General features: G+C 37.2%; 1 protein-coding gene across 6 annotated transcripts in view; it reads left to right on the forward strand.

The window, feature by feature from the left end:
• Cntln (centlein) overlaps positions 1-22,197 on the forward strand; it is a 254,855-nt gene that overhangs the window by 207,571 nt on the left and 25,087 nt on the right. For all 6 annotated transcript variants that reach the window (XM_059254498.1, XM_059254499.1, XM_059254500.1 and 3 more), the window contains exons 19-23: positions 10,005-10,196; positions 14,090-14,187; positions 16,136-16,262; positions 17,325-17,462; positions 17,789-17,974. In XM_059254498.1, coding sequence (XP_059110481.1) covers positions 10,005-10,196; positions 14,090-14,187; positions 16,136-16,262; positions 17,325-17,462; positions 17,789-17,974 — 741 coding nt within the window. The remainder of the gene's footprint in view (positions 1-10,004; positions 10,197-14,089; positions 14,188-16,135; positions 16,263-17,324; positions 17,463-17,788; positions 17,975-22,197) is intronic.

The raw sequence follows: 22,197 nt of genomic DNA on the forward strand, positions 1-22,197 counted from the left end.
ACTTAATGGTCTCTAAAGGCTACTGAAGTCTAACTGCTAGCAAAAGCATCAGGGGAAAGTCCTCTACATTACCTTCATTTGCTTGACATTTTCTGAAACCTACTTTAGGCTTTTAATAACTGCATCTATCAGAAAAGAGTTTTTGTGAGTGATGCTGTAACTGAGTAGAATTTTCATTTGATATTTCACTACATAGATAATTACATTTCCTGCCTAAGATAGTTTTGTTGGTGGTATTCTGTTTTTTTTTTTTTTAATCTTGAATGGCTCAAGTATCAAAACAAAAAAAAGTCATATTTTACACTTAGAACTCTCATTACTAAATTTCAAAGTTATGAATCTAAACTATATATATTATCTTCATATATACTTGTATAGAAAATATGTGTGTTGATGATCAAAATTTTAATGTAATTTTCTTGATAATGTATATGATCAATTAATTGACTATGCTTGACAGGGAAACATACATAATTTTGTATCTTTCAGTTTTGTTCCAGATGAATCAGCAATATTCTGATTAAGAAAATATTAATTCTATCCACCAGTCAGAATGTTAAGTTTTTAAATGCATTTATAAGAGGCTCTTCCCTGTAAAAGTCACAAGATATTATGAAATTTGAATTTTCTTTCTATTATCCTACTTGAAGACAATTCTGATGACAAAATTGATGTTATAGTTATTTTTGTTTGATAGTTTTAAATTGCTGCCTCTGTAAGTACAAGCAAGAATAACCTGAATGAGAGAATATAAATGAATTTTGATTTTTATTCAGCATCAGTGTCCTTTGTCAGGCCTAAAAGAGCTTAAAATTGGAAATGTTGGGATCCAGGTGTGGTGGCATATTGCTATAATTCCAACACAGTGAAGGCTGAGGCAAGAACATCAAAGTTTGAGGCCAATCTGGGCTACACAATGACACACAGATAATCTCTCTCTCTCTCTCTCTCTCTCTCTCCCTCCCTCTCTCTCTCTCTCTCTCTCTCTCTCTCTCTCTCTCTCTCTCTCTCTCTCTCCCTGTCCCCCCTCCCCAAGGGAAACCACAGTATAACTACAGTATAACTCCTGGCTACTCTGGCTGTTCTCTGACCTTTGTCCTGGTGGGGACAGAAAAGAACTCTTCTACCACCAACCTTTGCCTCAGAGCTTCCCAAAGCTCTGTAACCATAATGTCCCACCTCACGTTTTGTTTTGCTGCTGCTTTAGAATTTCTGTGCTGCATAAAGAACTACATAACATCTTAGAAAGAACATATACTTTCTTTACATCTTGTCTTCCTGGGCCTAGGAGTCAGACAAAGCATATTGGGTTCTCAGATCAGAATACCACAAGTTGTATTCAACATGTCAGCCAGGCTGCCTTCCTTTCCATAGCTTATACTTTGCTTCCAAACTCTTGTCATTTAATCTTTTCTTGTTGCAGAACTAAGGGATCTCTTTGCTTGCTGGATAACACACTTGCACCGTTTTCAACTTGAGGCCTTCTGTGATGGCTATTTGATTGTCAACTTGACAGACTCCTGAATCTCCTAAGTTACAAGTCTCATTTGAATATCTATATGAGGGACTCTCTAGATTAGGTTACCCTCTGCGTATGTCTGTGAGGGATAGTATAATTAGGGTGATTGAGGTGGGGAGACCATCTTAAGTGTAGATGGCACCGTGGGGATTGAGTTTCTGAACTGACTAGAAAGGAAAAAGTTGTGTGAACAAGAACATTCTTTGTTCTCACCTTCTTGCTTATGTACACAGTGTACTCAGCTGCCTCAAGCTCCTGTCAATATGAATCTACTAGGATGGACTGTCACCTGCAACTAGGAAACAATAGAGAACATTCTGAAGTCTTTGTCATATATTTTGTCACAGCATCTCTGTAATTAAAATGAAAGGAAATTAGTACCAAGAAGTAGGGCTTATGTTGGGATAAATCTCACCATGTGGTTCTAGGGCCTTTGGAACTGGTTTGTAGAAGGAATATGGAAGAATTTGGAACTTTATACTAGAAAAAGCAGAATGTAATATGCCACTGAAAGCAGACAGTGTAGGACCAGCTTGTGAGGTTTCATAGGGGAACGAGAACTCTATCAAGAACTGAGCTAGGGGCCATTTGTGTGATGCTCTGAAAAGAATCTGGCTCCATTCTGCCCATGTCCTGAGAACTTCCATGAGGCTGAGTGTAGATGGATTATTCTTTGGGCCACAAGCTCACAAAAAACAACATGGAGATTTATTATTAATTATGAAAGTGTAGCACATAGCTTAGGTTTGTCCCACTGGCTCTTATAACTTACATTAACACATTTATATTGATCTATAGCTTTTTACCTCTCTTCCATCTTGCATCTCCTGTGTCTCTCAATATCCTCTGGCGTCTCTTCTGCATCTAGATTCATCTCCCCTTCTTCTCTGTCTGGCCGGAAGTCCCGCCTAACCTCTTCCTGCCTAGCTATTGGCCATTCAGCTCTTTGTTAAAACAATCAGAAGATGCATTGGCAAAGACACATCTTCTCAGTGTACAAAATGATTACTCCACAACATTTCCCCCTTTTTGTCTAAATAAAAAGGAAAAGTTTTAACTCTAACAGTAAAACTATGTACAATAAGAACAATTATCAGGTATTGTTCAAATAAAAAGGGAAGGTTTAACTTCAACAAAGTAAAATTATATACAATAAGAACAATTTTTGTTGTTGCTTCTTGTTGTTGTTTTTCTTCACTCTTTACTTTTGGGCTCTTTGGGGGTCCTGCCACCCAGCTCCCAAATAAATACATATGGAGTCTTATTTTTTCTTATGAATGCCTGGCCTTAGCTTGGCTTATTTCTAGCCAGCTTTTCTTAACTTAAATTATCTCATCTACCATTTGCCTCTGGTCTTTTATATTTGTCTAATTTTGTACATGTTTCTTAACTTCTTTCTCTATGGCTTGCTATGTAGCTGGGTGGCTGGCCCCTGGAGTCTTCTTCTCTTTCTTGCTCCTTCATCTCCTCTTCCCAGATTTCTCCTCTTATTTATTCTCTTTGCCTGCCAGCCCCACCTATCTTTTCTCCTGCCTTGCAATTGGCTGTTCAGCTCTTTATTAGACCAATCAGGTGTTTTAAACAGCCACAGTAACACCTTCACAGAGAGAGCTAAACAATGATACATAAAAGAATGCAAAACATCTTTGCATCATTAAACAAATGTTCCACAGCATAAACAAATGTAAAACATCTTAAAATAATATTCCACAATATTTCTTCCTTTTTGTCTAAATAAAACTGAAAGGTACAACTATATACAACAAAAACAGTTATCAAGTAAAAATTACATTTATAATATCTGTCCATTTGTATTTAGCAAAATCAGAGAAAATATTCCATCTATTTTATCTTAGTGACTCCAAAGTTTTATACCTAATTTACTTTCTTTCATAATTAAGGAAAACAGCAACTATAACTATCTAGTCTTCAACTCCATTAAAGGACCCTGAAGGATATAATATTATCTGAGTAAATGGGAAGTGCATTGCAAGTAACTCCCAAATCTCTAGAAAGGACAGAGACATCTAGCTGCTTGGACAGTTACCCAAAATTCCTCTGCAATGTTGGGGCATACATCTTCAGCCTACAGACCTAGAATATCTTGCAGACTTTTCAGTGAAACAGGAAATTTGAAGGACTGTCCCACCTTGTATTGGCAAAGTTTGTCAGTCACTTTTCTCTATGTCCTGCAAAATATCTGGCAGATTCTTCTGTGAAGCAGGAATCTCGAAGGACTGTCCTGCCTTGTCTTGGCAAAGTTGAACAGGCCTCTGGGGTCCCTAGGACCAGCCTGGCCTCTAGTAAAGCAGAAGTGTTCTTCTGAAGTTGTAAACCATGATATGGAGCCAGGGGTGGGGAGTTGAAGGAGTGTGTAATCTGGGGTTGTTGGGCAGGCTTAAAGGGGTTTAGTGGTTGGTAGGTAGTGTCTTACCTGGGACCAGCCTGGCCTCCCATAAGGCTGCCAGGGATGTGGACCTTAGTATGGTGCCTGGGAGAGGGATACAGTCTGGGGTTATTACACAGGTTTTAAGGAGTATTAGCTAAGAGTGGGTGGTGTTTTGCCTGGGGTTCCTAGATCATGTCTGGAGGCATTTTTTTTAATTAAGGTTCCCTCTTCCCAAATGATTCCAGCTTGTGTCATATTTACATAAAACTAGCCAGCACAATTGTCCTCTTGTCAATTTGACACACAAATGTATCCCTATTCAGCTACAATCTTTTCTTTCTCATCTACCCCAAGATGGCATGGTTAATATTAATATCACAGAGTAGAATATTCTAACATAAAAATCAAACAGCTTTTTAAAAATTCAAGAACTTTAAAAGTTCTGTCTTTTTAAAACATCCAAAGTCTATTTCAAGTTCAGAGTTTCTCTAAAATATCCAGAGTCTCTCTAAAATAACCCTAGTCTCTCTAAAACTCATAACTCTCTGTAAAACTCCAAAACATCTGTAAAACTTCAAAGTCTCTCAACTGGCCATTCCTTTAAAAAAAAAAAAAAAGGAGTTAATGCATTCTTAGTCCAAGAAGGAAGAGTCGTGGCGCAGTCACAAAGCAGACCATAGGTCAAATGGTCCACAGTGAAGTTAGACTTCTGGGACTCAGAACCTTCTAGACTCCAAAGGGCTTGCCACAGCATATATGCCATGTCTTCTAGGTTTGAGCTGGCTCTGGCCCACGGCTGCTGCCATCCTTTTCTGTTGTCCAGTGGTACTGGCTTCTCCAAACTGCTGGAGTCTCTGCAACTGTGTGCCACCTTCACCAGTAGCCTGTCCTGGGTTCTCATAGGGTATCTAACCCTGCCACGTGATGCCAAGCTTTAGATGCTCTCTATGAGCCCTTCACACCTTCAAAAACAGTACCACCTGGAAGACTTCAACACATTACCAAGTTTTGCAGCCAGCACAAGGTACAGGCTTGGCTCTCTGGATCACAGCATCTCTGTGCTGACCCTGAGGAAACACTTCCTAGAAAACTCTCCTCATTGATGATGGTCTCTGCTTAATCACAGCTGATTCTTCTGGTCCAGCTGACCAGAACCACAGATTACTAATTCAGACTATTGAAAAGTCCTGATCGAGTCTTTAAGGGACTCTAACCTACCTCTGAAACTTGACAAGTCAGGTCTCCATCATCTGCATTACTCAGAACAGTCTTATCTTCCAAGCTCCAACAAAATCACCAGCTGGGCTCTGAGAATTCAATGGCTTTTCCAGCCCAATGTTTAAATGCTACCACAGGCCTCCCAAAAACACATGGTCAGGTCTGTTGTGGCAATACCCAATACCTGGTACCAGTTGTGTCTTAGGGCTTCTATTAGTGTGATAAAACACGGTGACAGAAATCAACTTGGGGAAGAAGTGAGTTCTTTAATCTTATAGCTTGTCTAGGGAAGTCAAGGTAGGAACTTAAGGCAGGAACCTGGAAGCAGGAGCTGCAGAGGCCATGGATAGTGCTGTATACTGATTTGCTCACAGACCAATTTTGTAAGGGTGTTTTCTTGATTGAGGTGTCCTCTTCCCAAATGACTCTGGCTTATATCAAGTTGACATAAAATTAGCCTGTACACCACCCATGATTAACTGTATCCTTGAGCTGTGATTCAAGGTAAGCTCTTCTTTAAGTTGTTTTGAAGGGTCTTTTATCCCAGCAACATGTGAGTAACTAATTTACCTCCCTCAGGTTCTTTCCTAGTAGCTCTATGCATAGTTCTCTGACATGGAAACTCACTTCATGTCAATGGGAGAATCACCTTCTCAAGGAGAGTCCATGGACTTTTTCTAAGGCCTCACCTGATTAGATTAAGACCAATCAGGACACTCCTAACTGCAAGTCACTTGATTAGGAGCTCTAATTAGTCACAGAATCCCTTTGTAATTAACAATATAACAATTATAGTGTTAGCCCATTTTATAAACAAACCCCAACACTGTACAAGGAGGAGAATGTTAGGATGTGGTTCATTAGAGTTATCTAAGAATTGTATCTGCCTCAGGACTCATTATTTAAGAATAGTTCTTCTGTAGATGTACAATTTCCCTACAGTTACTTAAAGAATTTTCTTTCCCTTTTTTGGAGAGGAGTGGATCCTTAATAATCAAACAATTCACAGGGATCCTAAACTGGAGCTCTATCTTGAGACAAATGATAGAATTATTATATATACACACTAAGCAAAACCAACTCTATTAACCTGTGTCTTCAGATTTAAAACATACCCCCAGGCTCTTGAAGGTCGAAACCACAGAGTGGTAGTGCTCCCACTAATACTGCCCATTTAAAGTCTATGAAGTAGTTTGTGGAGATTTTTAAAATCTATCCTCAAAACTGCTTTCATTAGATAGGTAAGTGTCATCTCTGTTCCTAAAAGAGAAAATGACTCTACATATGGAGCATTAGATCTAGAGAACTAAAAGAAATTATGGCTCTCATCTGTGTTATATTCTCTTAAGTGTGATGGGCATAAATATTTTAAATGTTTGGTTAGAGATGAAAAGACAAGAACAAAATTAAATCATGCTACTAATAACAAAATTATAGCAATGTTCAGGATAACATTAATTTATTTGGCAGATTGTATAGCATGCTCTCTTTATAACAAGGCTGCCTAAAAAGTGATTCTCACAGGACAAACCAAGTATAAGCACATGACATTTATGTCCACTTCTTGAGTTGTCTATAGAATTTCTTAAGTACATTGAATTTTTAAGCTTAGAAAAGGTTAGAAGACAGTCCAAATAATTTGTTCAAAATTCTGAGAGAATTCTACATATAACAAATATTAGAAATATGCCTTAAAGATTATAGATTTTAAATACTGTTTAATCGTGTGTGTGTGTGTGTGTGTGTGTGTGTGTGTGTGTGTGTGTGTGTGAATTAAGACAGGATCTCATATATCCAAGGTTGGCTTCACTATGTAGCGGAGGATGACTTCCAACTTAGATCCTCCTAAGTAAAAACATGCTAACCTCCAGATGCAGTGTTCGGGATCAAACTCAGGCCTCATACCTGTGAGACTCTACCATCTGAACTATATATGTATATATACATCCCAGCCCCAAATATTATTTATTTTGATGAAACAGTGTTCTTTTTGTTCTTTCCATAATCTTACTGCTTCTTCCTTTAATACCATCTATATTGTTAAATTGATTTTGACATGTATGTATGCAAGTCCAAGAAATATATTTATTGGGTTGATCTTTTTTCAGTAGAGACACATTTATGGTGTTAGAATTTCTTAACATAGAAGGAACAGAGCTGTGCTGTCCTATACCAATAACAAATTAAAGAAAATCTTGGGTTGTTTGTAGGAAGAACAGAGCCTTATTGAACCTAACTCTCCTGTACTGCGTGAGAGTCCACTAATAACTGTGTCTATGAGTTATGTTTTCACAAGAAGAAATACCAAAGGTTTAATTTATATCCATAACATTAGCATCCGAATTAAAAATACTTTGGGACATACTGTCTCAATAAAATCCCATTATTACCAATAAGTGTGTTTTAATTTGTATTGTGATAAGCCAATATATTATAAATAAAAGCTTCACTTGATATGTTGTTTTGATAATATGGTTTGTACTATAAATGGGGAATTTTGAAAAATGTATGATTTTCTTTTAGTTCTGACATCATATTTAGATATTATGAACACACAGGTAGACAGGAGCACAGCCATCTCTCATGGATTTAGAATTTACTGGGATTCAGTAACATGGAGAACTGAGAATTACACACCCTGGCTCAGTGCAGCTGTGGGAGTAACTCACTGTCAGAGATTAGTGCTGCTGTGAGCTTTAGTGGGAGGAATTTCTCTCTACAGTGGGTGCGGACATTGCAGACTCACAACTGACCATACCCCCTCCATGGCTCAGGAAACATCATGGAAGAAGGGGTGGAAAGAGTGTAGCCCCTGAAGGAAAGTGGTGGAGAAAGCTGTCTTCAGGCCATTGCATTCTTGACCAAGTCTGCACAAGACTGGACCTGCCAGCATTATGGCAGAGGAGGAGGAGGGGCTCCTGAGATCTTGCCCTTCCCTGAAGATATAGAAGGCGTTTATTTTCTTTTTTGGTGTAGCCACTGGTTAATTGCCAGTGCATCTATCAACAATCCATCAACCCTGGCCCTAGGAGGAATGCTAGTTAATCTCCCTGGGTTGCAAATAATAAACAAACAAACAAACAATAAACAAACAAACAGATAGATAAACAAATAAATGAATAAGAAGACCTGAAGGTAGAAGGGACAGGAGTTGGGAAGAGAAAGGGGATTGGTGGGAGGAGGGCGACAAGAAAGGGTAAGGGTGGTCAACATGATCAATACACATTATACACATGTATTAGAACATAATAGTAGAACCCATTCGTATCTAAAATTAGTATCTCCTAGAACTCACAGATGAGGACAATGCATTTTGCCATGAGAGCTAAGAGAATAGAAACATTGCTTTGCTGAATAAAAAGATAAATAAATAGCAAAAAGATCTTTGTTAAAAAAATATCACAAGTTGTACTTTAAGGCCCAAGGTAGCCCAGCTAAGTACTGTGTTGAGCTTCTGATGGGGTGTGGTAGGCAAGACTTCAGGTGACATCTACTGGAACACAAACAGAAGCTAAATTTTCTATTACCTCTAACCAGCTGAACTTTATTCTGTTAGCATGAAGTGCCCTGGTAGGACTTCAGTGAGGTAATAACATAGTGTTGGTTTAGGAAAGCAGGAAGTAGAGAAGACAGGGAAAGGTTGGGGATGATAACACAGGGAGAGGGCTCTAGCTGCAGTCCCAGTGGAATATGTTTGTATTGAGTAAGTGACAGAACAGAATGAAAATAAATAAGTATTTCATAATGTACAGGACTGGACATTGATTGGATATAGAGAAGTAGTAGAGAGGAAATGGAATTCAAGCATGGATTGTACCAAGCAGAGTTCCAGATTATTAGGTGCAATTTATAAATAAATGTGTCCTGAAATATCTATACACCCTTGCAATTAGATGATGGGCTAAAATATGGACAAAGTAATAGTTTTTAAGCTAAAACATTCTTTGCCAATGCTCTTTTGTCAAGTCTTTAAAGCTCTAGGTGTAAACTCATTGTAGTAAGTGTTCATCTTACAGTGTGTGCTTCTATATACAAGGACACATTTAATCATGAATTTGTTGGCGGAGTTTCTATGAGTTGTGCTTAGTTTTCAGTGTAGCATATCACATATTTATATTACTATATACTTGGTTACTTGAGGCATCATTTGCTACTCTTAATTGGAATTCATAACAAGGAAAGAACTTTTCCTCAGAGGGAGCTCGGAATCATTTCGTGTAATTGTTCCTCGTGTAAGTCCGCTATTTTATAAGCTTTGGGGTTTAAAAGGAAAAGGTGCAGTTACTCTCACGGTGCTCCTAGTTACTCTGCTATCATGTCTGCTGAGGTTCTGTTGACGGGATTGACAAAGGACAGGGGCTAACACTAAGGTGGGATAGTTTTCACTCATTCTTTGAAACATTCCCAATACATGATTTAGTGAAAATATGTTTTTTAAATGTCAGATGTGGGAACTTTAGTGTGATTTTATCTCAGCATTACAAATATGGCTGATCAGTTATAAATCAAGTAGATAAAACTGAGTGAGTTTGTGTGCATGCTATTTATTTTAACTAAGTCCCTAACAAGCCTCATCTGCTAATTGGACTTAGCATTTCTGTTGCTAAATGAGAAGTGTTTTGGCTGCTACAGAGGATAGTAAGATCTACCCAGTGGAATACACATTAACATCTGTTATCCTGTCCTGCTCCAGCTTGGCTCTTAACAAGTACAGAAGCCCCAAAGTCAGAGTTGTCAAATCTGTGTGTGTGAGCGTGTCTGGCTTACCCATATGTGTGAGAGTAAAGCAATGGTCACTATGAGAAAGACCAACCAGTACAATTTATACTGGCAATATTAGATTAGCCTTAATTACTTCCATGTCTTTCTCTTTCAAAGAAGTTAACTCTTGATTTGGCTGGACTTCGGAAAGAAAAAGAAGATTTGCTGAAGAAATTGGAGTCTTCATCTGACATCATGAACTTGACTGAAGAAGTTTCTAGAGTAATGGCCCCACAGATACAAGTTACCACACTGGGTCCTTCAAGGAGCATGGATTTAGAAATGAAGCAATTACAGTGTAAACTAAAGGTGAGTATACAGTATGTTATATACAAAAACATTTCATGAGTTATTGCATTCTTCAAAATATATTTAATTGATTTTAATTTAGTTCAATAAAGGTCACCATGATAAAATATTTCAAAAGCATGAATATTGCATCTGACTTAGTCATTCAAGTCTTGTAGGTCTATTCTCTTTCTTTTTTAGGATTTTTGTCTTTTCATAGACAAATAAGCACTGTATCCTACCTTAGCAGCTAATGGAAAGTAGCCACTAGCTTCTGCTTTAATATTCAACTCCTGGCTGCTGACTGAGTCTCGGTCCAGATGAACAGAATCTTTTCAAACATATTTTATCAACAAAATAAAGATTGTTTTCCTCTACACTTGCTACTAATTTAATTACTTAGTTGTTGGTTGGAAATCAGAATGCAAAGAAGAGAAGTGTGGAAATGGGGAGAAAAAAAAAACAACAAAATCAAAGATGGATTGTTCTAATTGTTCACAGCAAGATAAACCTGGGGGTGGGAATCCTAAGGAGAGTTCTTTTTGTTTATAAAGAATTATATCTAACTCCAGATAACTTGTCAGTAACTTAAAAGTGAGGCTCACCTTAGTTTAAATAGAATTATAGGAAACAAGATCCATGTGTTTTAAACAGCTTCTTACATAAACTAATTAGTCAGGCAGTGGTGGCACACACCCTTAATCCCAGCACTCAGGAGGCAGAGGCAGAGGCAGAGGCAGAGGCAGGTGAATTTCTACAAGTTCAAGGCCAGCCTGGGCTACAGAGTGAGTTCCAGGAAAAGGTGCAAAGCTACACAGAGAAAACCTGTCTTGAAGAACCAAAAACAAAACAAAACAAAACAAACAAAACAAAACAGAAAACCAAACCAAACAAAAACTAATTATTTTTCACATATTTAATAATTTTCTTCAGTGAGAATTGCTAACTGGAAGCTGACAGCAGTTGATATAGGACCGTTGCCATGATAAACATCATTAGAAGGGAAACTCTTAACTGTAAATGCATTGAGTGCTTTATAGTTAGCATAACTGACTGTAACGAAAGCAGTAGGACACTAAACTATCAAGCAGATGCAGAGTTATTCTAAGTCCAGAGTACAACATTTTTGGTTTTGTTTTTCAAGACAGGGTTTCTCTGTGTAGTTCAGGCTGTCCTCCAACTCACTCTGTAGTCCAGGCTGGCCTTGAACTTGGAGATCTGCCTGCCTCTGCCTCTCAAGTGCTGAAGTTAAAAATGTGTACCACCATCGCCCATCCCAGAGTATGATGGTTTAAGCTGGGTTTTAAGTAGAATGAAATAGGGTAAAAATGTAGGCCGGCCATTGCTTACACCATCTCATTAGTAATAATCAGTCATGAAACGGGCATTAATTTAGCTGCTTCTTAGATATCACCTTGAGACAGTTTTTACATGGAGAACATGCATACTAGAAATGTAAAGCAAAATTGTACACATTTGGGAACATGTGCATTCTCTTAAAATGTGTTTTTCCCTAGGAATATAATATAATATACAGTTTATAAATTAAATGTTTCAGTGTTTAAGCTTCATGTACCAGAAGATGGGACCAATACACTTGTCTTTAATCGTATACTATATAGATGTTGAGTTACAGTTCTTTTATATAGTTTAAGTATTCATGTTCCTACTTTAACTTTTCACCAAGATAAAATATAATGGTAGAGCCAGTATCATCTGACTTCTAAGTATTTTTAGTTGTAATAGCTTTAAGTTGAGTTATATTTGACATATTTGGTTTTGCTTGCTACAAATGTTGCAACAATTAAAATTTGAAATGTGCTCAAACATAATTTGCCCATATCTGTGAGCTAAGATATTTACATTGTAATTTTTACCTGTGTGCAAATAAATGTCTGTCTAGTTTCAGGGAACGTGAGATAGAAAGGTGGAACATGAGAAGGCATCCAGCAGCTTGGTTGTATGGATGCTGGAGTCTTTGGACAGCTGAGCTGTTGAGAGACAAAAAGAATAATGTTTGCTTTCATCCTGTCTTATTTTTTATCTTATGTTTTAGTATAGATGTTCTTCTGGAATAAACTTATGTACACAATAGTTTCTGCTACTCAAAATTTGTTTTAATATTCTTTCAAATTAGTTTGCTGAGACTGCTATAAGAAAATATCACTGACTGGCTGGCCGGCTTAAAACATTTCAGTCAGACCTATGGCATGTGACTTTAATCCCAGCACTCTAGAGGCAGAGGCAGGTGGGTCTCTGGGGATTGAAGCCAGCCTGGTCTACACAGTGAGTCCCAGAATAGCCAGAGCTACATAGTTAGACCCTGTCTCAAAACAAGAAAACGAACAAAAACATTGGTTTTCTTAGAGGTCTGCAGGCTGGAAGGGCAAGGTCAAAGTGCTGACTCTTTCCTACCCCGTGAGTCCTTGCTTCTTGTCGTGTAGAGAGCAGCCTTCTACCTTTATCTTCACATGGCCTTCCTTCAAAGATCCCTGTGTCTCACTTTGCAAAGACCTCCCTCAGATTAGATATGGGCCTCCTGGAGACCTACCTCATTTTACCTGATTTACCTTTGAAAGAAATATCTCCAAACGCAACATGCTCTGAAGCACTAAATGAGGACTTCACCATACAATTTACGGGGACACAATTTAACTCATAACACATGTCAGATTGCTAATGGTGATTACCTTGGAACTAAGTCACTTCTAACTGATGTTTAGGAACATTGTTGAGAATTTAATCTGTTAAAGGTCTACATAGATCATTTCTCTAACACTGCTCTTTTCTGTGAATTTCTTATATACTTTCAGGAACTGGTTCATTCATTCTACTGTGGAGCTCATGGGTATTTGCTCTGTCTTCTTTTGCCCCATTAAGCATGTTTCCTCAAGGTACTCCACAGAGCTAGATACAGAGGTGGATAATAAAAGCTAAAATAACGGAAGTTCTTTCCAGGAAATGATGACAATATTGGCATCGTTTCATTTTTAGTTCATTAATACTCCATTACCCACAAGTCATGGATTCGGCACTTTTAGCTACATAAAATATAGCTGTAAGTTTCAAAACAGAAAGGAATCAAACGACTATCTAAAAAATCTACTGAATATACTCCTTTGAAGATAGTATCAGACTTTACATGCTTCCCTTTGCTTTTCATTTTAAATAAAGTTCTAAGTTCATTTGTTTTACTTCTCAATGGAAAATGCTTCAGAAACAAGTATGCAATATGCATATTAAAGGACAGAATGGATGTTTTAGGCAGGTATATTTAGAGCAGAGCAGAGCGAGAGCGAGAGCGAGCGGGAGAGAGAGAGAGAGAGAGAGAGAGAGAGAGAGAGAGAGAGAGAGAGAGAGAGAGAGAGAGATATCCCAGCACTTGGGAGGCCAAGGCAGAAGCCCCAGGGCTTTGAGGGCCCAGACTTAAACTTACATGTGTTATTTCAGCCATGTTCTTTTGGTGAAAGCAAATCCCAGATGAGACCAGATTCAAAGAACTGGCAAACAGCTGTCGTGCTTTCCAGGGGGACCAGCAAGTTATCTGTGATCATATTTGGTCAATTACAGTTTGTGAGGAAATATGTCATTCATTTTAAGTTGTCTTACTGAGCCATTAAGACTCCTGATTACATAATTACATTTTACTCCAACGATTCATATTTCCCATTAAAATATTTGAGTCCTATACTATGGCTCATGTTCCTAATAAGGTTTTGCATGCCATATAATGATTTTGCTATAAATATGTTATCTTTATTGTAAAATATAAAAAAATCAAATACAACATTGAAAGTACATTTTAGTCATTATTAGCATAATTAAAATAAATGTGCAGCTCTTTCTCAAAGCAATGCCTTTTGTTTTAGATCAAGATAGAAAGATGAATTGAAGTTATGTTTATTTTAATCCAGAATGCAACTAATGAACTCACTAAGCAGGCATCCAATGTGAAGTCTCTGAAACTGGAACTCCTAGCAAAAGAAGAGCACATAAAGGAGATGCATGAAAAGTAGGATTTCATATTTCTATCTGTTGTATTTGGTGCCACCTAGTGGTCGTCATACCTCCTTACCTTCCACTACAATAAACAATACCAGTATTTATCTTTCACAATAGAACTTCACTTTTTAAGATGATGAGGGGTTTTTTTTAAACACTTGTAATGATTTATTTGTTCTTATTTTATGTGTATTAGTGTTTTGCTTACATGTATATCTGTACAAGGGTATCAGATCCCCTGGAACTGGAGCTACAGACAGTTGTGAGCTGCCATGTGGGTGCTGGGAATTGAACCCAGGTCCTCTGGAAGAGCAGCCAGTACTCTTAACCACTGAGCCATCTCTCTAGCCCCTCAAGATCATGTTTAAGACTACATAAGATGAAATTTTAAGGAATACAACATAGAGTATAATTGATGACAATCTGGTTGCTTTTTTTTTTTTTTTTTTTTTTTTTTTTTTTTTTTTTTTTTTTTGGTTTTTTGAGACAGGTTTCAATGTGTAGTTTTGGTGCCTGTCCTGGATCTCGCTCTGTAGACCAGGCTGGCCTCGAACTCACAGAGATCTGCCTGGCTCTGCCTCCTGAGTACTGGGATTAAAGGCATGCTCCACCACTGCCCAGCATCTGGTTGTTATTTTTGATTAGAGTAAAATCTAAAACTAGATTTCACTTAGCATAATTTGAATAAATAAAAATTAATGGCTTTATGAGCAAACAAAACCTACAATTGTGAATGCTTAGACTAAGAGAATATATCGATTGATACTTGAATAGAATTAATTCCTAAGTTTATAAAGCCAAGGTCAAATGTGAAGGATTTGTTGGCTTATAAAAATAGTTTCTTTTGTATATATCATTTTAAAAGGAGTTTAAATACCCTCTCACATTGAGCAAAAGTGGTTCTCTTTCTCTATATTTTATAACTTTAGTAAAGCTTTTATGTGATAATATGTTTAGATAGCACATATCATTGATAAATTCCTCATATAGGCAGAATTATGAGTGAAGCTTTACTTCGCATGATATTAGTAAATAAAACTTAGACAGAGGATTGCTAGCTGAGTGCAGTGGCTTGTGCCTGTAATTTTAGTATTAGGAAGACTGAAGCAAGAAGACTGCTGCAAAATCGAGACCAGCCTGGGCTACAGCGGGAAAGAAAGCCTCTCTCCCGAGTCCTCCAAATAAAAACAATTCTTATTTTACCTGAAGATGTCTTGAAGTTTCTACATCAAAGGCACTGTTGCTTAGTGGTTCCTGGTGAGGAGTCTGGGAAAACATGGAGTCCTGGCTCCTTCATCCACTGGCTCTGCGCTTGTGTCTAATAGTCTTAATTCACGAAGGTCTTCTGAAGAATAAGTGAGTCAGGACATAAAAATTTATGATAGCAGCTACGTATAACAAGGTCTAATCAGCATTAGCTGCTGTCATTCAGATCATCAGCCATAGTTACAAGATCAGTAGTGGATACCACTGAAGGTACGATTTTATAAGTCACTATCTTCAACTAAACTGATATGTGGATTCAATCTCAACTGATCGAATTAAACAGTATGTCTAATTTTAGTTTCTTTGTATATTATACAATTTTTACATTTTTATCCAAATTACAGTGTTGTTTCTTAACATTGTTAGGATTTTGATCGTCTCTAAGTATCACTTCAATATTTCTAAGCAATACAAAAAGTAATTTAAGTATAATTGGAGTTTTCATAAATTATATAAATTATAAAGATCTCAGTTAATCTTTCTTTCGCTATAATGCAAATATATAATAGTAACAATTTCACAAACAGATTATGGATTTTGATAAACATATGATACTTCGATACTTATTTCAATGCAATTTTATTTTACTAACATAGTGGCAATATCAGCTTTCCAAAACTAACCATGGGCATGACCGTGGGTACCATATATCAAGATACTTTCTGCCCTTGTTAAAATCTTCTCTCCTTTAGGATGTCTCGGTTGGAGAGAGATATAACCATGAAAAGACACCTGATTGAGGACTTGAAATTTCGACAGAAAGTAAATTCAGAAAGTAATGAGAATTTTAATGAAATGTTAGAAAGTCTTGAAAAAAAGGTACCAATTTTTGTGTTCCCTGATAAATTATTTTCTATTGTACTTATTTTAACATAAATATTCAGTATTAGGCAACAATGTAAAATACTTGCAGGATATATATTAACAGTTATAAAGTTATGCCATTTTTATTTGTTTCAGAATTCAAGACTCCAAAATTCCACACATAGTATACCCACAGAGTCTGCCTGTTTGTGTGCTGTCCTGCAGGAAAACGTTTAGTTTTTAAATCTCAAGCGTTTCTGTTGTATATAATGATGGCCCAATTTTTTTTATATTATTTAAACCTATAGTTTATAAGGACAGAATCAGGCTAATGTACCATTGTAACTATTATGCCAATAACTATCAAATGCCCTTAAAAAACTGTAAGTTTTCTTCCATAGACTTAATTTAGTGTACATGGTAGAGGATTTTTTTAAGGTAGTTGCATAATATATGACCCCAAACTAAAAAGTTTTTTTTTAATTCTTTTAAATACTATTTATGCAACTCACAAAACTTTACATTTTTTATTTGTATTGGTGTTTTGCTTGTATGTGTGTATGTGTAACACATGCACTCCTAGTACCTGTGGAGGTCAGAAGAGGGTTTCAGATCCTCTAGAACTGACATTTACAGGTGGTTGTGAGCTGTTGTGTGGGTCCTGGAAATTGAACCTGTTTCATCTGCAAGAGCAACAAGTTCTTTTAACCACGTCATCTCTTCAGCCCCCTTACTTTTCTTTCACTTCATTCAGATATAGCTTTAAAAACCTTGTTTCAATAATTATTTCTTTGTGGTATTAAACTTAAAATGAAAAACAGTTTCTTCTGTTATTCTATGAGCTGTGTAAAGAATGTTGTCATTATTCCATTATACATATCATACATTTTAGTTTGGTTATTGACTTAAGAATTGCTAGTTTCTTCATAACTTGAATACTACAAGTAGACTACTTGAATTTGATAAAGTCTATGAGACAGTCAATGCAATCAGACTCATTCAGTTTCTGATGAAACAATACAGTGCACTACTATAATGCATTTACTAATAGTAATTACCTTTAAACTTCTACTGCAGGTGAAGGCATTAACTGAAGAATGTTCCAACAAGAAGGTATCAGTTGATTCACTAAAGCAAAGACTTAATGTTGCTGTGAAAGAGAAGTCACAGTATGAACAGATGTATCAGAAAACTAAGGAGGAGTTAGAAAAAAAGGTATGCTTCCAAACATTCAGATGGAACTCCGAATGTAGTGACACTTCTCATTTTTAATGCTATCACCCTTTTCTCCCTAAATCAATATGAACTACTTAAAAATGCCACATAACTCTAAAGAGTACTGTCTCACTACATGAAACTCTGCTTTACTGTAATGAGTGTGCTGTATTAGCAAAATAAAGAAAAGCAAGGATTACCTGTGCCCAAATAAAAGTCAGGGGCAAGTCTGAAATAATGAAATCTTTTCTTGTCGGATCTGTCTAGTTCATGCTCCCACTCTGTTCATGAACGGTTTTTTCTTTTGTGACTATCCATCTCTGCAGGATCTCAAGCTGAGTCTCCTTGTATCGAAAGTGAACGACACAGAGGCAGCGATGACAAGGATTGAGACAGCCGCAGCGGAGCAGCTCCAAGGCTTAGCGCTGCAGAGTGAGCAGGTCCTGGGAGCTGCGCAGAGGAAACTGGGGGCAGCCAATGAAAAGATCGAAGAGTTCCTCATCTTTGTGAAGGTTTGAGTCACTGATGGCTTCCTCACTTGCTCCTTATTTCGGGCAGAGGCGTTGTCCTCCTCCTGAGGATTTGGTAGAAACATCAAGTTCCTTGCGTGTCTTTGTTATTGTTTTGGGACGATCTCACTATATAGAGCTCAGCTGGCCTCAGACTGTTGGTTCTCCTGCCTTTATCCTCATGAGGTTTACAGGTGCTCCTGGCTTTCTTCTTGCTTTCCTAATCCACAAAACCTTTTCTCCTCCCTCGTGGGCCACAATGTTCAAAATTTCTCTGTAACAGATTTTATGGTTTGAGTTTTAAATTATTTACCCTGCTGTTAGTATTTCTTTCTTAACATTAGTTTAATAATGAAATGGTAGTAGTCAAGTAGTCAAGATAGATTTAAATGAATTACATCATTTCCACTCTGGTTTAAAATCACCCAAGCAAGGACAAAGATACTCCTGTACTCAGTTAAACCAAGAGGTGCTTGAATTAGTATAGCCAGAGAAGTAGCAAATGGCTTAGGAGAACATAAAGGTAGCGAAATGCCTGCACATAACTGATGGCTGTTATATGATCTAGATGCTACCTAAACTTGGGAGAACCCCAGAAAGATTTGTGAATGAGCTACACAAAGAACCTGCTAAGTGGTGATTCCTGGAGGAGGGGAAGATACATTCATCACTCTTCCTCCCTTATCTGCAGCCACTGAGGATATTCTCTGGTTTCAGAAGCAGCAGTTGTTGAGGCCAGAGAGCCCAGGATGGTCCCGCCCTGTTTAACCCCCTATAAAGTGTCCATAACTCCATTTAGTGCCTTTTACTGTTTGTCATGTAGTTAGTAGGTATCTATCACTGCTAGCTAAACCATAGTGATTTACTTAATAGCAGGAATAATATTTTATTCATCTTTATTTCCACAGCATGTACCATAGTGTCTTGAAAAGAATAGGCATGCAATAATGATCACTAATCAAATTAATTAAATTAAGTTTGCATTGGAAATGTGAAATCTTAATGGTAATCCTCTTGACCGTCAATGTTGATTTTAAAATGGTTTACAGTGGGAAAGAAAGCCTGTTCCTTTCCCCACTGCCCTGTACACATTTCCCTCTGTGTTTCAGTCCTTGATGAGCAAGGGCTTTCTGGTCCTCTCCCTGAAGAGTGCATGAAAGCCAGCATTCCAGAATGTAGAAACAGGGCTGAAAGGGAACACTCAAGACATTCATATTGCCTCAGTAGGTGTGCATTTTCCACTTAAGAAATCTTCATAGAATGAAATTTTAAATGTCTTTCTATAAAGTTATATTACTATTCACTGCCTTCTTTTCTATGACCCACCATAGTATGAATTACTCATTTACACCTCACTAAGTTGGCTGGAGAGATGGCACCCTGGCTAAGAGCACTTGCTGCCCTTGCAGAGAGTCTAAGTTCAGTTCCCAGCACCCACACTGGGCTGCTCACAGCTGCCTCTAACTCCAGCTAGTTATTCAAAGGCCATATGGATCCTTAAAGGTGACATACTGGTCCTTTATACTAACTGACAATGATATAAGTATAAATAATTGATAGATGAATTTGAGATTGTTACAGTTCCATGGATCCTTAATTTGAATAACATCTTAAAAAGTATAATATAGGACAGGCATATTAGTCCATGCCTTTAATCCCAGCACTCAGGAGGCACAGACAAGAGGAGCTCTGTAAGTATGAGGTCAGCCTGGTCTACACATAGGAGGTTCCAGGCCAGCCTGGAATACATGGTGATAACCTGTCTCAAAAGAATGTATAACACAGCTCATGTTTAGTATTCTTACAGAATTTTTATACTTGATTTAAGACATTTAGCATTTAGAATACCAACTTCAGAATCATTTGTTTTCCCATGCTTAAACAAAATATATAATATTGGCCCTGAATCTACTGAATCATGGTCCCAATTGGATAGGACCTCAAATCTGCATTTGCCAAATTAACTAAATGAATAGAATTGAGGTTTTAAATGGGGGCTAGAAAGATGTCTCAGTGGTTAAGAGCACTAGCCTCATCGGCAGAAGACCCAAGCTCAGTTCCAAGTACCCACAAAGAGGCTCACAAACATATGTAAATCTGGGATCTGAAACCATCTGTGGCCTCCAAGGGCACCAGGTATACCTGTGGTCCAGAGACTTACATATGGGAAGTTTAGAAGCATTGCCTGTGTTTAACAATTGAATCTATATGACAAATCTGTATTTGTTTGGCATTTAAAACTTTAAAAAAATCCCAATTTCCAGTGGTAATTTGATATTTGTTTTAATTGTGTTTTATGCTGATATATGCTTGATACTAACATCATGTCTCTTTTTTAAGTTTTCTTAATCAAAGGCTACAAGCAGCCAAACACAGAAGTATTGGTCAAGACTAGGAAGTTGGGTCTTAGTAAAAGGGGACCAACCTCTTCTCATCTTTTCACAGGTGACCTAGGCCTGGGCAGAGATGCTCAGGGGCCACCAGCTCAAGCAGCACAGCCTCTGTGGCTTCCTGCCTTTCTATGTTGGTTGTATTACATCTTCTATCTTTTTATCAATTTTAGACCATTTGTAACTGAATGTTATCTTGCCTCTGGAATCTACTCTTTCTCACTGTTCTCCAACTTCTATCCATACTGGGCATGTTTCTGCCATTTCCCACCAGAAGGCCTTCCTGTCTTTGTACCCCCTTTCAGAGTTAGCTTAGGGCCTTCTTCTGTATGGATCTGTCTTATAACCTTGTAGCCAAGAGGACAGAGTTCAACTCTGCTCCATACTAGCTTTGTGATCTCAGGCAACTGATCTAATCCTCTGTACCTCAGTTTTCCTCTCCATAAGAAGATTATAATAATAAGAGCATACCTGATCTTAGGGTTTGAATAAATCATCATAGCTAAAAGTTCAGAATGGTTCCTAACAAACTAGAACTGCTCTGTAAGTATCAACTATCATTACTGATAGCAGTGGTAAGAGAATAGTTGTCTCCTGATCAGTTATGGTGTATACAATTAATATGTAATTGTAAACTTTTTCATTTTTGTTCTGTTTCAAGTATATTATATAGCCATCTTGGGGGCAGGAACATTATCAATAATTTCCTTATAGTACTACCAGCCAATAAGGCTCATTACATTATTGAGGAATTGATTAGACAGACAGATACACACACTTATACATTGTACAAGAATTATAGCCACTTTTCCGATTAAAACTGTAAAGGCAAGAGCTATTCATAACTATATATAGTTCTTATGTGGATCATAATAATCACAATGCATTCTGCACAAAGCTTGTTAGATATCATGTACACTAAACTACTTAATAAATATTATCAGTAGTTTTAATAGTACTAATGTTTGTTCTGGTACTGTTGTGGAATCTATGTTCCCTTTAGTCTTTTATTTATTTGTAGGGCACAACCAGATTATGGAAGAGGTGGAGTGGCCATCTGCTCTAGATCTAGTCTTGAATATGGAATTTTGCCCTGGGGTGAAATCAAGTGCTTTGAGCATCTGGGCTGGATATATGTGGCAGAACTGAGGCTTTGAATTCTCCTAATAACTGGATAAAACACACTAGGGAAATTTCTAGAAGTATTTGCTCAGTTTGAGTCAGCCTTGATATATAGGCTTGTTAATGTGCTTGTATGTGAGAGTCATATGCCAAGCACCATTTTCTCAATGTTCTTTTGTTGTTGTTAACTGAAAAATATATACCAGCCAAAGAACAATATTTAATTGGAAAATGTGCATGGTTTCATTATCATTATGTATTTTTGTTTGGTAAGATTTAGTTAGATGCTCAGGGTATATGTACTTCTTTCTTCTTTAATGTAGACATTTGTTAACATTCCAATTTTATGTTTATATTTGCAATGGTTAATATTTAGACACTGATCTGTTCTCTTAATTATGAGTTTTGAACACTTCTGTAGTAAAAAATCAACTTGAATTCACACTTAATCTATGTCTCACTAAAGGAAAATTCAAGCTTTTAAAAGGAAAAATTCTTACTAGTAATATATTAACAGGTGAACATTAACCTATGTAAATTATACCTTAGTAAAGCTGTTTAAATATTGTTGAGACACAGATACATTTCTGAACTTTTTGTCAACCCAGCAGCATCTCTGGATTCTCCTAGAGAAGAGGACCAATCACCTGCCACACCCTCCACCTTGAACTCCCAGAACCAGGATTTCAAGCTTCTTCATAATTTTTCAAAAAG

This window comes from Peromyscus eremicus, chromosome 2 (genome assembly GCF_949786415.1).
Source record: "Peromyscus eremicus chromosome 2, PerEre_H2_v1, whole genome shotgun sequence".
NCBI lineage: Eukaryota > Metazoa > Chordata > Mammalia > Rodentia > Cricetidae > Peromyscus > Peromyscus eremicus.